This window comes from Heliconius melpomene, chromosome 12, assembly GCF_056956725.1.
Source record: "Heliconius melpomene rosina isolate 202511_hmr_F chromosome 12, ASM5695672v1, whole genome shotgun sequence".
Lineage (NCBI taxonomy): Eukaryota > Metazoa > Arthropoda > Insecta > Lepidoptera > Nymphalidae > Heliconius > Heliconius melpomene.
This window is the reverse complement of record NC_140400.1, coordinates 16628402-16643890: the sequence shown is the minus strand read 5'-3', so window position 1 is coordinate 16643890 and position 15489 is coordinate 16628402. Positions and strand designations below refer to the sequence as shown.

The window sequence follows — 15489 nt, the reverse complement described above, 5'->3', positions numbered from 1 at the left end:
TCATTTACTATGGATTGAAATTTTGTGTTGGTGCCAGGATCTCCCTTGGTTAGGCCAAGATTTGTGACGATACAAGGAGAATGAACTAGGGCGTTATACGGTGTAAGGAATAGTGGATTAGAAGGAAAACAAGTCAAAGGATTAGGAAGAGAGGTAAGTCTAAGGAAGCTATCAAGCAGGTATGGTAAAGGTTTGCCTTGAGGAATGAGATCAGCTAGCTTAGATAGCTTAGACCGTAGAGGATGGGAAGACAGCTGCAACATTTTACTCACAAATCGATCGGAAAGGAATTGTCGGCGGATAGGAAGTGGAGGATCTACACACTCCACCTGCAATGCATTGGTAGGAGTAGACTTCATCGCACCTAGGATAATCCGAAGACATTTATATTGTATTCGGTTTAATTTTTCAGTAGGTAATTTATTAAAGGGGTCTAACACAAATAATCCATAGTCAATATGACTGCGAATTATAGCATTGTACAGCAGTTTTTGAGTATAAGGGTGTGCGCCCCACCACACACCAGACACAGCTCTCAAAGCATTAATGCCTTTTTCACATTTCCTGCTGAGATATTCAGCATGAGCAACTCCGTTCAATCGCTTATCAAGTATTATGCCTAAAAATTTGACGTTTTCTGTTAGATGAATGGGAATATTATCACACAAAATTTGAAAATTTGGAATTACTCTCTTTTTTGTAAACACGACCGCTTGACATTTAGCTACCGACAATGCCAGGCCATGCTCAGAGAGCCACTGGTTAAGATAGTGCAAGGCAGTATTTAAGCGAAAAGTTATGTCCTCCATAGAATTTGAGCTGTAATAGAGGACGATGTCATCAGCATACTGAAGGATGTTACAGAAATTATTAACAGATAATTCAAGGTCATGTGTGTATACGTTATACAACAGCGGACTAAGAGCTGAACCTTGAGGAAGACCTTTCCAGACAAGTCTGGAAGGTATAGTAAGAAGCGGATGTCTTACAGATACCGATCTCCCGGTCAGCAGATTACATATGTAATGGGACATCCTCGGCGGAATACTCAGCTGACGCAATTTCTGCCTGAGCACCGGAAGAAGAACATTATCATATGCAGATGCGACATCTAAAAAGACACCAACCAAATACTCTCCTTTGGCAAAGGCTCGTCGAATATCTGTAGTAAGAATACTGAGACTATCAATAGTACTTAGCCCCTTTCTAAAGCCAAACTGAGAGGGCGCTAAGATATTCCTACTTTCCACTATCCATTCCAGTCGATTTTTCAAAAGCCGTTCAACAATCTTAGATATAGTAGATGCCAGGGCAATGGGTCTATAGGAATTAAAATCTGAAGGACATTTTCCAGGTTTGAGGATAGGGATAACAATTTGGGACTTCCATGAGTTGGGTATATTGCCTGATTGAAATATTTTATTTATCATGTTTAGAAAATGGTGTTTAGATTTATCATTTAATTTTGTAATAAAGGAGTAAGAAATACCATCCTCACCTGGACTGGTATCCTTTAAATCCGTTAAGACGTTTTTAAGTTCTTCAAAGGAAAAAGGAAGATCCATTTCCTCCGAAGATTCAACCGGCGTGGATATAAATAAATCTTGGGATGGGACAAAAGGAGGAGCCAATTTGTTTGCAAAATCGTTGAGCCAAACAGAAGGATTATTGGAATTGGGACTGCTGACATTGTTAAGAGATCGGCGAAATCTCTTAACATTTGTCCAAACAAGGGAAGGAGAGGAACGAGGACTAAGGGATTCACACAAACTTATCCAACCACGTTTTTTCCTTTTCCAAATGCAATTTCTAAACTTCGCATCCTTGCGTCTGTAGTCGATAAAATTTTCCATAGTCATACAGGCTGCGTATGACTCCTCGGCAGATGTTCGCCGAAGGACAGAATCAGAGCATTCCTGATCCCACCAGGGATTGAAATGCATCCAATTCTGAATGGAGCGGTATTTGGGGATATGTAGGTCAGCAGCAGACATAATAGCAGAGACAAACCCTTCATAGTAAACAAAGATACTCTCATAATTACCAGACTCAGAAAGATTGCACAACATGCAATCCACAGAGTCGGCGTACTCGTTCCAGTTGGCCTTTTTTAAATTAAATCTATGGGGAAGGGAAGGACTAGGAGTGGAAGGAAGTCTATTATTTAAGGACAGCAAAATCGGGAAATGATCACTACCATGGGTAGATGGAAGTACAGACCATGATAGTTGGGAAGCAAGAGAAGGAGAAGATAAGGAAAGATCAATAGCAGACCTAGGGTTCTGATTTGGATTAACCCTACGAGTCGGTGATCCATCATTGAGAATGCAGAGATCCACATCATCAATCATGTCCAACAACGAAGGCGAAAATCCATCACAGTAGTAACACCCCCACAAAGTGTGATGGGTGTTAAAATCACCCAGGACCACCACAGGGCTGGGAAGCGAAGAGATAATAGACTTAAGCTCTAGAAAGATGGAAGGGGAAGGATGAGGGATGTAAACAGAAAGGAAGGAAATACCAAGGGTCCTCACAGCAACAGCATTCAACTGTTGACTATGAGAAGGGAGAGGAATACGGGAATATGGAGAAGAGTGCTGGATGAGGATAGCACTACCTCCATACCCGTCATTTCTGTCCTCCCTCAAACAGGCGAAACCTGGCACCCTGAATCGGGAGTCAGGCACCAGCCACGTTTCTGAGAGGGCAATAATGACAGGATTATGCAGAGAAATAATATAAAGTAATTCATGCTTTTTAGCACGAATACTTTTACTATTCCACTGTAGGAAGGATAGTGGAGCCATTGTGAAGGATTTTAAAGATTTTGAGTAGGTTTTGGGCAACGTAGGACGGTAAAGGAAGTTCATCAGCAGTTGAGATTATGCTCACAAGAGTGTCAGTCAAAGCAATTAACAGATCCTTTGTAGATTCTGCTGAACTGTCAGAACCTTGACTAAGTGCACAACCATTAGGAAGGGATGAGGAACAATTGCTAATAATGGACTGGTGAGCTTGTCTATTGTATCCCTTTGCCATAGGAGCGTGGGGACGGGGAGCTTGGAAAACTGTTTTAGAATAAGATTTAGGGGAAGAAGCAGCAGGTCTGCTTTGTTGGGATTGGGAGTTTGTGAAAACAGGAGGTGAAAACATTTCCTTAGCAACATCAGCATAGGAACGTTGGACAGATGGAAACCGAGAGGATGCTTCCATATAGGAAATACACTCTTGCGACATAACCGACTTAATGTTCTGTTGTCTTACATACTCAGGGCACCCTTTTTCAGTTGCAAAATGTTTCGCTGTGCAATGGATGCAGGTTGAATTTTCCTGCCGGATGTCACATGCGTCACCAGTATGAGACTGGGAACACCTATAGCACCTTGGCTTTGACCTACACTGTGACTTAACATGACCAAAACGACAGCAATTAAGGCACTGGATTGTAGGATATTTATACAGTTCAATATTAAGGACAGATTTATAGGAGAATACTCTTTCAGGCAATTGTTGACCACGTATAGTAATTACAACAGTTTGAGTTGGGACCCATGTAACTACACCCTCACTTACATTCTTCCGGTTCATTCGTCTTGCTTTTATAACTTCTCCGCATGCAGTAGGGAATATCAGTGAGCCAACAAACTCTTCCAAAGACCATTCAACGGGAATTCCTTTTACAATACCCATTCTTGTAATATTAAATGTCGGGATTACACAAACATATTTACATAGACTAAGAACAGGATTAGCCAAAAATCTATTCGCTGCATCAGCAGACGTAAATTGGACACTGATTTTATTGCGACCAACATTTTTAACTCCATCATTAACTATATCACTAATTTTATTTGTATGGAGAAATTGACCAAATTTAATAGCTCTTATAGAGGTCCCTGCAGATGGGTCAGGAGATTCCCTTGACACATACACAATAAAGGGACCTTTATCCGTACTAATATAGGATTTTGGGGCTTCGGACATGGCAGGGTGGGTCCATACATTTTGGATGGAAGGAGTAGCGGTGGATGGGTCTATTATAGTTTTTTTAACTATATCCTGGTTTGAGGATGTTTCCTCACCTTGCCTTTTTCTATTTACAGCTTGAACTGTGGAATTTACATAACCCCCCCCAGGATCAGGGGGGTCAGGTGGAGGATCAGGATCCATCTTAAAATAAAATAACCTAACTATAAACTAAAACTAATCTAAACTATAAAACAGCACAACTACTTACTATTACCAATCACCTTATTAGTATGGATCTATTTACATTATTATATAATGTTTCCACTAAGTAAATAAGGAGTTTCACCACTAAAAAGAGATATTTTCACTAACACGTGTGTAAACCAAAACAAACGTCAGCGAAGTCCCCACCTATTTCCTGTCATTTGTCACTTTAACAATGTCAAATCTGACATATGACATATAAGTCTACATGTTGTGTTCTGCAAAATTTGTAAATAAATAATGTCTAAACTCTAAATTCATAGCATATCAACGTGATTATTCAGATTATTCTATTATCAGTCTGAGAGTTCAGGCAAGCGTTAGCTCTCAATTTATTATGAGTCTTCACGCTCTGCATTCGTGTTAAACTGTACTAGTTTTAAACTTGCTATTTTAAATGTACATTAAATATTTGGATTTTATACATTTTTGAATAAGATGATACCGTCAAATACAATATGTGTTTCACAAGAAGGACCAGCAAATGCGTTAGCTTTAAACAAAGATTGCAGTCAAGTTGTAATAGCTGGGCGTAATGGTTTGTATACTTTGTGACAAATATCTAAATAACAACAGAAATGTTATTATATCCCTATTTTTACTAAATATCTATTTATTTTTGACAGTATTCAAAGTATTTTTGATTGGAGACAATGAATTCTCAGAAGTATGCAACTTAAGAGTGGGAAAGAATTTAAATTTAAATTTTTCATCAATTGATGTAGCATGGAGCACAATAGAAGGTAAAAATATGGATTTTTTTATCATAGTTTTATAAAAATTTACTTATATAGTTTAAAAGTTCCAGTGCCAAAAAATTGTCCTTAAATGAATACAAGCTATAATTCATCAATAAATTAATTGTATTAAAATTACTTGCTTACGTTTTAATACTATTTTTATAACTATAAATTATTTACATTTATATTTGATTTTAGAGAACACATTAGCAACAGCAGCAACAAATGGTGCAGTGGTTGTTTGGAATTTAGGCAAATCAGGTCGCTCAAAACAGGAACATGTATTCTCAGACCATAAAAGGACTGTAAATAAGGTGAAGATATAATGGAAGACATTTTTTTAGCTAGTATCCTACCTTGTGTTAACATACTTCATTAGATAGTAACTGCCTATTTTTAAAATATTATAGAGTCAGGTTATACATAGACCAGTCATGGTGGAGGAGCACATGCAACTGTCAACCCGACAGGTTGTAGGCTCAAATCCCACTCAAGGAAATGAAATATTCTTTTTTATTACCGGTCAATTTCCTTTGTGTGTTTTCCATACAACGTGACATTGGCGAAATGAATTGTGCTCAACTGGCACGCTCGAAACGCCATATACCGAGAAATCAATCAATCGAAATGAAATATTTAATATTTTCATTTTCTTGTTTTGGTAATGAGGCAAAGCTAGGCATTAAGTTTCACCACTTAACACACAATGACTCAAGAATTCAGCAGAATATGGGGAACAAAACTGTCTTAATGAGAACAGAGTGTCTAGACACAAGATACAGTGTGAATCTAAAAAATATTATTATGTATGTAGGTTAGCTTCCACTTGACAGAGCCAGCTTTGTTAATCTCAGGATCTCAAGATGGTATGATGAAATGTTTTGATCTGCGGATGAAGGAAGTTGCTAGGACATTTATTAGGTATGTAAAGTATACTTTAAATTTGTTAAAATATATTGCAACTCAAAATAAATTGTAATTTATTATACACTGATATTTGTACATATTAATACACAAGTATGTGCAAAAATACTGTTTAATTTCAAACATATAATAGTGTTAGCATACTCACGTAAAAGTAGGTAGATTTAGGTGAAAAAGACTATAAAAGCAGTGGAATTGTGTCAAACACAGGCAGTTGCTGATAGGCAACGGAAGAAAGCTTATGTGTAGTATTGTTATTGGGTGAAACATATCACTTATTACAATTGTGTGAAATCTCTTTCAGAATATTTTAGAAACATATAGTGTATTGAGTGGCAGAACTCAATGCTTTTTGCCTTAGTTGCCTCTCAAGTGGGGATCGAACCCACAACCGTCGTGTACAGTCACACCCTTGTGCCATAACAACCTACTTAAATATTTATTTAAGAAATATTCAAGTTTTGAAAATATTATTTTTTTATTATTTTCATTTTTCTAGTTTGGTAAAACAAATGGTACTATTGACTACCACCACTTAACAATGTGTCTTAAGACTAATCTCTCTGCTTATCTTGGTGTATGCAAGAGCTGTGAGATGCTATAACATAAAGTTCTCACCTAATTAATGTACTCCTTTGTTATTTAGTGATATATTTGCCATATTTCATTCTATAGTAACACAGAATCAATCCGCGACGTACAATTCAACCCACACCAAGCCCACGTCTTTGCGGCTGTATCAGAGAATGGAACAGTCCAGCTCTGGGACAGTCGACGTCATGAGAGAGCTTTATATCAGTTTACAGCCCATTCTGGACCAGTTTTTGCCTGTGACTGGCATCCTGACGTGCCTTGGCTAGCAACTGCATCTAGGGATAAGACTATTAAAGTATGTAAAATAATATGAAATGTACGAGACATTTCATTTCGCAACTTTGTTAGCTTGGACTTTATGATGTTTGCAATACTATTTTCATTTCTAATAATTATGTATATACATAATGACCTCATTCAATAGCTAATAATTACATTAGCTATTAAATGAGGTCGTAAGATAAGGTTGTCTGCTTAGTCAGACCAGACTGAACGTTTTGTAAATTAATTATTATGATGTATACATATATTATATTATTATGCTTATCTCCTGACTATATAGAGAGATGAGAATAATGAAGACAAATAATCATTCTATTTTAGAGGCCGTCGTGGCGTTGGCTATTTCCTCGTTCTGGTAAGGAGACAATGCGCAACGTTGAGTTGCGCCACTCAACACGTATTGCCTCAAGGATTCGGCGGAAAGTGAGGAACGGAAGAGTATTAATGGCTAACGGAGTGTCTTAATACTAGGTTCCATCTGCCTACTCTGCTATGTGTAACGTATAATTCATTCCCCTGAGGTCAGATTGAACTAGAACGACGCAACGGTCGTTTGTCTCAACACAATGTCTAACTGCTCCACGATAGCCTCAAATGCATTTTCAGACATCTATTTTCATATTTTTCTTAAACATTCTAGTTAAAAGAGTTTTAATTTGGTTTTAGGTGTGGGATATTCACCCAAGGCCCAATTTGGAGCACACCATTTATACAATAGCATCTGTAGGCCATGTGAAATGGAGACCACAGAAAAAGTAAGTGTACCTTTTTGTATTTTTCGAAAAAACCTAGTGTTAAGCGGAAATTACCGAAAGGGAATCGAACCCACAACCGTCGCGTTTACAGTCGTACGCTGTGCTGCCACGCAGTGGCGGACTAACCCCGTCGGAGGCCCGGGGCGGTGTCGTTGAATGAGAGAATTTTGAAGATTTATAGTCTAATAAGTAGGTAAGAGTGTATGCGTACTTACTAACTTGAAAGTGAGGCCCTTTCATTCGGCTACCACCACTTACCGAGGCTTACGTTTCTCAAAGACACGATGTTGGGCCGTCAGGCTTTCGCCTGGAATTACTTTACAGTTAGTTACTCTGCCCATATGACACCGTCTGGTCAATAAGTAGTCAATTTGAGTTGAGTGGGGCCCAATTTATAGGTAATAAGGTGCTGAGAGTTCTTTTGGAAGAACGTATTCGCGACGGCCAGATCAGACGCAATATAGATTCTCAGAATATTTTCTCCCTCTGTATTACGAAGTCCGTATCTAAAACCCTCGTGAACACGTTCATACGGCTCAACAGCCTTACTGACGTGAGCGTTCAAGTCTTCCCCAACAACAAACAACAATTTCGGTAGACGGTATAGCAAGTAGAACCTCTTCATTCAGTTTTCAGAATGACTCTTTTTTGGACACGCTACAGCCGACCTGCGGCGCATAGGCACTATTTTAGTTTGTAGTTACGCCTTCAATCAGCACCCTTATACGCATCAAGCTATTGCAGCGACCCTCAGCTTCAAGAAGCCAGTTCTGAAGCTCTTCAGAAAGAACTACAGCCACACCGTTTTTACCTGAGGGTGACCCGGTGTATATAAGCCGGCAAACCTGTCCGTTATTGCGGGACTTATTGCCCTTCCAGCAAGCTTCCTGGAGGAAAGCACAGTGGACCCGAAGTTTTATAAGTACAACTGCGAGTTCTCTGCATCGTCCGGTTAGAGAGCCAATATTCCACGTTGCAAAGCAGAGTTTCTGTCTGGGTACTAGCGTTTTAAGCAGTGTCCGTACTTGACACGTTGTTGCGTTCCATATTAGCGGCGGATGGCGCTTTTTAAATGGAGCAACTGCCATTTGACTTCTAAAACCACTTTGAAAAAGTACGTTATAATTTTACATATATTATTTATGGACTATTTTAAGACCCCTTATAAGCACCCAAACCGATCTGATGGCTCAATCATCCTCCCAGACAGAGATGTACCTTTATTTTGCGCTCCTTCCGGAATGGCCCCACTTTCAGGTTAGTGAGTACACAAACTTTTATAAAATGACGTCGGTTTGGAGGCCCTAGGAACTTGAAGTAAAAAACTACGAAACTGGAACCACATGCAAATTAAATTATTTACATTAGAAAGATAAAAGTAAATTTAATTAATATAATGTAAACTACCGGTACAGGCTGCACTAATCCTTGTACCTTTTTGTTTATTTGAGGCCCCCTCCAACCTCAAACTTCCTCTTAAGTAGATACTATGCGTTTTTTCAAAGGCTTATTTAAGATTTGATCAAGGGAATTTGCACCATTTCGAGGCCCCCCAGGACCCGAGGCCCGGAGCGGACCGCCCCCGTCGCCCCCCCCTTAGTCCGCCACTGCTGCCGCGACACCATAGCCTTCCGGCCTTAAATCATGTTTGCTTATATTTAAAACTAGCGGACGCGCGCAGCTTCGCTTGCACCCTTAGGGGTTGAATTCTAAAAAACCATGAAACACATGTTCAATTAAATATTTTTAAGAGTCTAAATTTCTAATTTCATAAAAATCGGTGGCCATTTAAGAATTTGTCCATACAAACTTTCAACCCCTTATTTACACTCTTAGGGGAAGAATTCTAGAAAACCATGAAACATTTGTTCAATTAAATACTTTTAAGAGTCTGAATTTCAAATTTTATACAAATTGGTGCCGATTTAAAAAAAAATCCATACAAACTCTCAACCCTTATTTCACCCCTTTAGGGTTAAAATTTTTCAAAATCCCTTCTTAGTGGATATCCAGATTACGAAAGTAAACATCTGTCCAAATTTCACGTTTCTACGCACAGCGGTTACGGCTGTGCGTGCGTCTTACCTCAGTCAGTGAGGACAAGTCCTTTTATATATATAGATTATTGTCATTGTCTACTTTTCTTCCCACATTATTTTTATTGACTACATTTCAAGGAGCAAACATCAGTCACGAAACAGCATGATCTATTATACCCAAATTCTACATATACGTATTTGTATGTACATCCTATAATAAAGATATATCAACCCACACCAGGTTCCAAGTGGCCTCCTGCGCTCTAGTCTTGGACTGTGCCGTCCACGTGTGGGACGTCCGCCGACCGCACGTCCCCCTGGCAACGTTCGCGGAGCATCGTGACGTCACTACTGCTATAGCGTGGCAGGCTTCGCCAAATGCTTTTTTGTCTACGAGTCGGGTGCGATAATTTTTTTGGCTTAACACTGTATCCCGCATATAACAGGGTAGGTAGATGAAACTTTTTGTTAGGATACTGCGTTCCCAACAAAAAGTGGAACGCCCAATTGCAGGGCCGTATTTAGATATGTGGGGTACCGGGGCAGTGATGGAGTGGGGGCCCCATTAATTTTCGAATAAAATAATTATTTTTAAGTTTAAAATATTTATTTATAATTTATATTATAAATAAATTTTAAAAAAACATCTTTTCAAGGTAAATACCATTTACTTAAAAATACAAATATTAGCGCCGGCGTTACACTTATCTTAAATGTTACATTATTTTCCATATTTTTCGATTTTCTAGGACTGTAGCCTCTACCGGCATCGTTTCAGCGAGGCCGCGCACCCTGTGCTGTGGGCAAACCCGCACGGCGTGTGCGTTTCCGCGCGCGGCCATGTCGCCCACGCTCGCCCCACGCGCCCTCTGCCCACGCTGCCGGCTGCTCACTCCATGCCGCCGCCCGTGGAGCGACACGTGCCCGCGCTGGGGTGAGTTCGGGAGTGACTGAATGTGTGAAGGGTTGTTGTTGCATTGTCCTCTATGCGGATACGTCGCCTACGCGCGCCCCACGCGGCCTCAGCTCACCCTGCCGCCGGCCGCCGACGCCGCCCTCCCACCCGTGGAGCGAGACTTGCCTGCGCTGGGGTGAGCGGGCAGTGACTGCCCGCCCTACCGCCCGCCGCCCGTGAAGCGATAAAAATTGTTTATTAATATACATTATTGAATGTTTATTTGCAGTCGCAAACAACCTACAGCGGGTTCATTAAGCGCAGCAGCGCAAGCGGCCTTGGAGCGCGCCTTTGCAGGGGGCGCCGCCTCAGCACTATGGCGACACACGCCGACAACCGCCACGATGGCGGAAGCTGCGACAGAGGAGGCAGGGGTGGCGACAGCGGCGGAGCCGGAGGCCACGACAGTGGAAGGTGTGGTGTTGTCGTGTGCACGACAGTACCGCATTCGTGGGCACGCGCCGCATGTGTTGGCGGAACACAATGCACGTGTTGCACGTGAACATCAGCGATATATGGTAAGTCTATCTATTATGTATAAATTATGTGTCACTTTGTTTGTCCTCGATGGACTCCTAAACTACTAAACCGATTTTATTTAAATTTGCATGCTGTGTGCAGTTTGATCCAGCTTGGAAGATGGGATTGCTTATATCTCAATTTATAATTGTAACATTATTTTTTTATTACAAATGATTTGTTTCTTTTTGACAGTAATTTATAAGTCATTTTGGATTATCTGTTACCTTCAAACGGTTCTAAACAAATGGCGATATCTGTCGACCGTATAGAAATAGAGAAAGATTGAATAGATGGCTCTATGTTAAAAGTCCAAAAGTTTCATATATTTGCAAATATATATTAAAACAAGAACATAATTCAGTGTATTAAGTATAATTCAGTAGTTTAAGAGGGCGAAGCCACGACCAGGTCGCATTATATTAAAAATATTTTTTTGAGTGAGTTTGAGTTGTAGTTTAGGGCCGTTCGAACCTCTGTAGTTTGAGGCCACTCGAGGAAATGAAATATTTATTTACGTTTATATTTCCATTTCTTGCTCTGGTGTCGAGATAAAACGCGATGTTAAGTTCTGCTACTCAACACGCAATGCCTCCAGAATTCGGAAGAAAATGAAGAACGGAAGTGTCTTAACTTTAGTCCCCTCCGCCTACCCTGCTATGTGCGGGATATAGCGTGAGGCTAAAAAAAATTTAGAGTAAACTGCTATTACAAATAAACGCACATATAAATCATCCAATAGGTAAGCCACGTATGGGAGGTAGTGCGCGCCGTGTACAGTGCGCGGCCGGGAGAGGCGCGCGATGCGGGCGGGGCGCCGGCGCCCCTGCCGCCTGCGCCGCCGCCCGCTCTGCCCGCGCCGCCGCCTTACGCCGCCGCCGAGCCCGCGCCTCCGCCCGCGCCCGCCTGGGAGCACCACGCACACCGCCACAGTGGCGTGCTAGGCTTGCCCACGCATAGCATCTACATCCCGCCGCACCACGCGGCCGGTTGGGCCTCCGCCGCCGACGCGCACTACGTGGACGTGGACGCGGCCGATTGGACACTGCCCGATGAGGCCTTCCCGCTACGCGCGCCGCCCGCGCCCCGCGCGCATCCCGCGCCCGACGCCGACGACGCCGGTGAGTGCGGCTTTGAGGCTGAAGTCCGAGCCTTTCGCCAAAATCTGTAAGGAGCTTGAGAGCCGTCCGGAACTCATCAGTTTTAGGCCCTTTCGATTGGCCTTGTATAGGGTTCGGTTCATATGGTTCCAGGTTCGGCCTTATATGGAGTCTGCCGCTTTCTAACCGCACAGTATATCACAAACTCAAATACCATCCACACCTTCTGGATATGTAGCACTCCACTACTGTGCGGCTTTGAAGGAACTTCCTTCCACCCGCCACGCAACTATCTGCGGCAGTGTTTCCAGGTCGATACGACTTGGTTATATCGCCGAGCAGATCTTCACGCTGTATCCTGCACACAGCAGGGTAGGCAGAGGGAACATTGTGTTAAGACACTCTGTTCCCGATTGATCTGATGATTAGATGACATTTAATAGACAAACAAGTTATATATTTTGTATAGAAGGTCTAAACTACACTACATCTAACCAAGCGGGCGCATCGTCCCCGGGCGGGTCGTCGGGCTCCGGTTCGGGCTCGAGCTCCAACTCTGCGCCGCCGCCGCCGCCCTCGCCCACTTTAAAACGCTCCAATAGCCAAAATTGTAACGGTTCGGTGAGTAATAAGTAAGCCTAGTGTAATAGATTCAAGTGCTTTATAGTAATTGTTAATTCATTGGCATGACACATTGGCGACAAAAGCTCTAAGCTCAAGTCTTCTCAGCCTACAATAAGTCTGCCACTACCTAAGTGTGTCGTAGTGTAGCTTGTCGTGTGTACAAGTTTAAGGCGTGACATTTAAAAAATTATATGTTTAATATAAAAACATGCTTTTAAGGATTCTTATTTATTTTTATAGAAATAATGATTAATTTGTGTGATATAGATGGAGAGCGAAGCAACAAGCGCTGGGGCGGCAACTACCACGAATGGGGGCGGCGGTGGGGGCGTGCTCACAGTGCGCGAGGGACGGCGCGGCGCCTTGGGGATGGCGCTGGGGGTGGCGGGTGGCGCGCGCTTCCACGCGGCGCCTTTACTGGCGGCGGCGCTGAAACAACACGCGGATTTGGGCGATGTTCAAACAGCGGCCGTTGTGTGTTTGGCATTGCAGGATCACAGGTATAAATCATGATTGTAAATAATTATACTAAAACCTACAAAACTGTTCAAACAGTTTTGACTGCTGTATTTTTGATTACTTAAATTTAAGCTATTTTTCCTTTTAAAAGTGATTTTGAGTGAGTATTGTTGTGTTTATAAACAAATGTATGTTGTGTAAAGAATTTATCTCATGATTATATTTTTTATTGATGTTTAATTAAAAATTACAATTATAAAAATAATAAGTAGCTCGTAATGTACCTGTTATTTTATATTTTTATATAAAAAATATTTCTAGTTACATATATGTCCGATTTAAGGTTCTTCTTCTTTACTATTTTTTTAATTTATACTAAACGCAGAGAATTCACAATTTATTAAAAAAATGTGATTGCATTGAGTTCAACGCAACGCAAATTTATTTTGGTATGCCTAAGATTATAATTATGAAGTTTTTTTTATATTATTCATTAATGTTTATATATTCAAATGTTGTAGAAATGATCTGTTCCCGTACATCGATGAAAGTCTCCAGGAGCAGTGGCTGCTCGGATACATAGAGCTGTTGCAGAGACACAAACTGTGGAATCAAGCAACTGAGGTATATGATTATATATTTAAGAAAAATCCAAAGTCAAAGTCAAATAATTTTATTCAAAATAAGAAGTTACAAGCTTCATTTTTTGAACGTCAAATAATCTACTGCCAGTTCACTAAAGTTAATGCCTTAGACCTGAAAAGAATCAGCGCAAGAAACACATTTTAACATGTCTGACAATGATACTTTGAAATAGATTTCGGCGAGCATTTCATTCCCAAGGCGTGTTATCAATTATGTAATCATTAATTTGTTAATAACGTTTAACACACAAAAAAAACCCTTATGACTTTTCCCGCATAGTAGGATAAATTCCTATTTATACGCCAAGTATTAAAACGAAGGCGAAGTTTCGAGACATTGGGTGTCGGGTGAGTGGACGTCTGCCCATGGGAGGAGTAATTCTTCCGAGGGGCGATCGTATCTGCAACCATAGCGCGCATTGTTAGACGCTGTCTTATTTTGCTACAACGGCCTTAATATGTGCTACAGCCCGACCAGTACTTAAAATAAAAAACCTCGGCGGACATTAAGCATATAAGAAAACTGCCTGTCCATATTGTTCATATTTGAGCTGTCCAAACAAAATGGCTTTTTTAAACGAAAAGAATTTTCCAATTCGGACCAATAAGTCTTGATCAATCAAACAAATTCTTCAATTTTATAAAACTAGTGTAGATAAGTATTATTGATATTGGTCAGGTGATCCGGTGCGCGTGGGTGAGCAGCGTGTGGGGCATCTCGCAGCAGAGCACCACGCTGACGGCGTGCTGCGGGCGCTGCGGGCGGCGCTCGCGGCCGCGCGCTCCCTGCGACACGTGCGGGGGCGGCGCGGCGCCGGCATTGTGCGCTGTGTGCCGGCGCGCCGTGCGCGGTCTGTACGCGTGGTGCCAGGGATGCGCGCACGGCGGGCACCTGCACCACATGCGTGCCTGGACCGCCGCGCACCACCTGTGCGCCGCCGGCTGCGGGCACGCATGCCAGCTGGGGTGACCGCCGCCTTATGTATATTAATATATGCTTTTAATGATTTTCTTTCTTATTTTTGTTGAACTATAGGTATATTTTTGAAATATATTAAGTCGTTGAAACCATTGATTTGATTAACACTCTTGGAAAATGTTAAGATATTCGAAAAAAATATGTTATTACTAGCGGACCCGCGCGGCTTCGTTCTCTTGAACTATTATTTATTAAATACAATAATTAAAAGGGTAGGCAGAGGGAACGTTGTGTTAAAACACTCCGTTCCCCGACTTTTCGCCGAATTTCGGAGGCATTGCGTGTTGAGTGGTGGAACTTAAGCCCTTTGCGTCAACACTAGAGCAAAGAAATGAAAATATAAATTTAAATAAATATTTCATTTTCTCGAGTTTGATCGAACGAACGAACAACCAGTCGGGCAGTTACACACTTGCCCCGCGACTGGCCTTTCTTATTTAACCCATTTAGACCCATACTCAAACTAGCAGTAAATAAAAGGTTTTTTTAGGTAATAACTGATAGATATCGATGTAAGAAAATAAAAAACGTAAAAAAAAAATTATTTTGTTTTTATTTACATATAAAAAAATGCCGTCCTTAAACGGGGCCAATGGGCACATGTAGTATGTAAATTTTCGAAACTATTTTTGCGACACG

General features: G+C 41.3%; 1 protein-coding gene across 1 annotated transcript; it reads left to right on the top strand.

The window, feature by feature from the left end:
* The first annotated feature begins 4416 nt into the window (after nt 1-4416).
* Nucleotides 4417-14880, top strand: Wdr24 (WD repeat domain 24). The gene is made up of 14 exons (XM_085194970.1): nt 4417-4774; nt 4863-4979; nt 5175-5290; nt 5791-5897; nt 6576-6789; nt 7443-7531; nt 9812-9971; nt 10320-10504; nt 10755-11043; nt 11787-12165; nt 12614-12765; nt 13036-13268; nt 13749-13851; nt 14551-14880. Exons 1-14 carry the CDS (start codon nt 4675-4677, stop codon nt 14839-14841), a joined length of 2535 nt encoding a protein of 844 aa, XP_085051096.1. The 5' UTR covers nt 4417-4674; the 3' UTR covers nt 14842-14880.
* Nucleotides 14881-15489: the final 609 nt, after the last annotated feature.

Excerpts from the sequence above, each read along its gene's own strand:
- Wdr24 (XM_085194970.1), top strand. The coding sequence starts at position 4,675 with ATGATACCGTCAAATACAATATGTGTTTCACAAGAAGGACCAGCAAAT. Across the intron at positions 4,980-5,174 it reads AGCATGGAGCACAATAGAAG|AGAACACATTAGCAACAGCA; the intron begins GTAAAAATATGG and ends ATTTGATTTTAG. Across the intron at positions 6,790-7,442 it reads CTAGGGATAAGACTATTAAA|GTGTGGGATATTCACCCAAG; the intron begins GTATGTAAAATA and ends ATTTGGTTTTAG.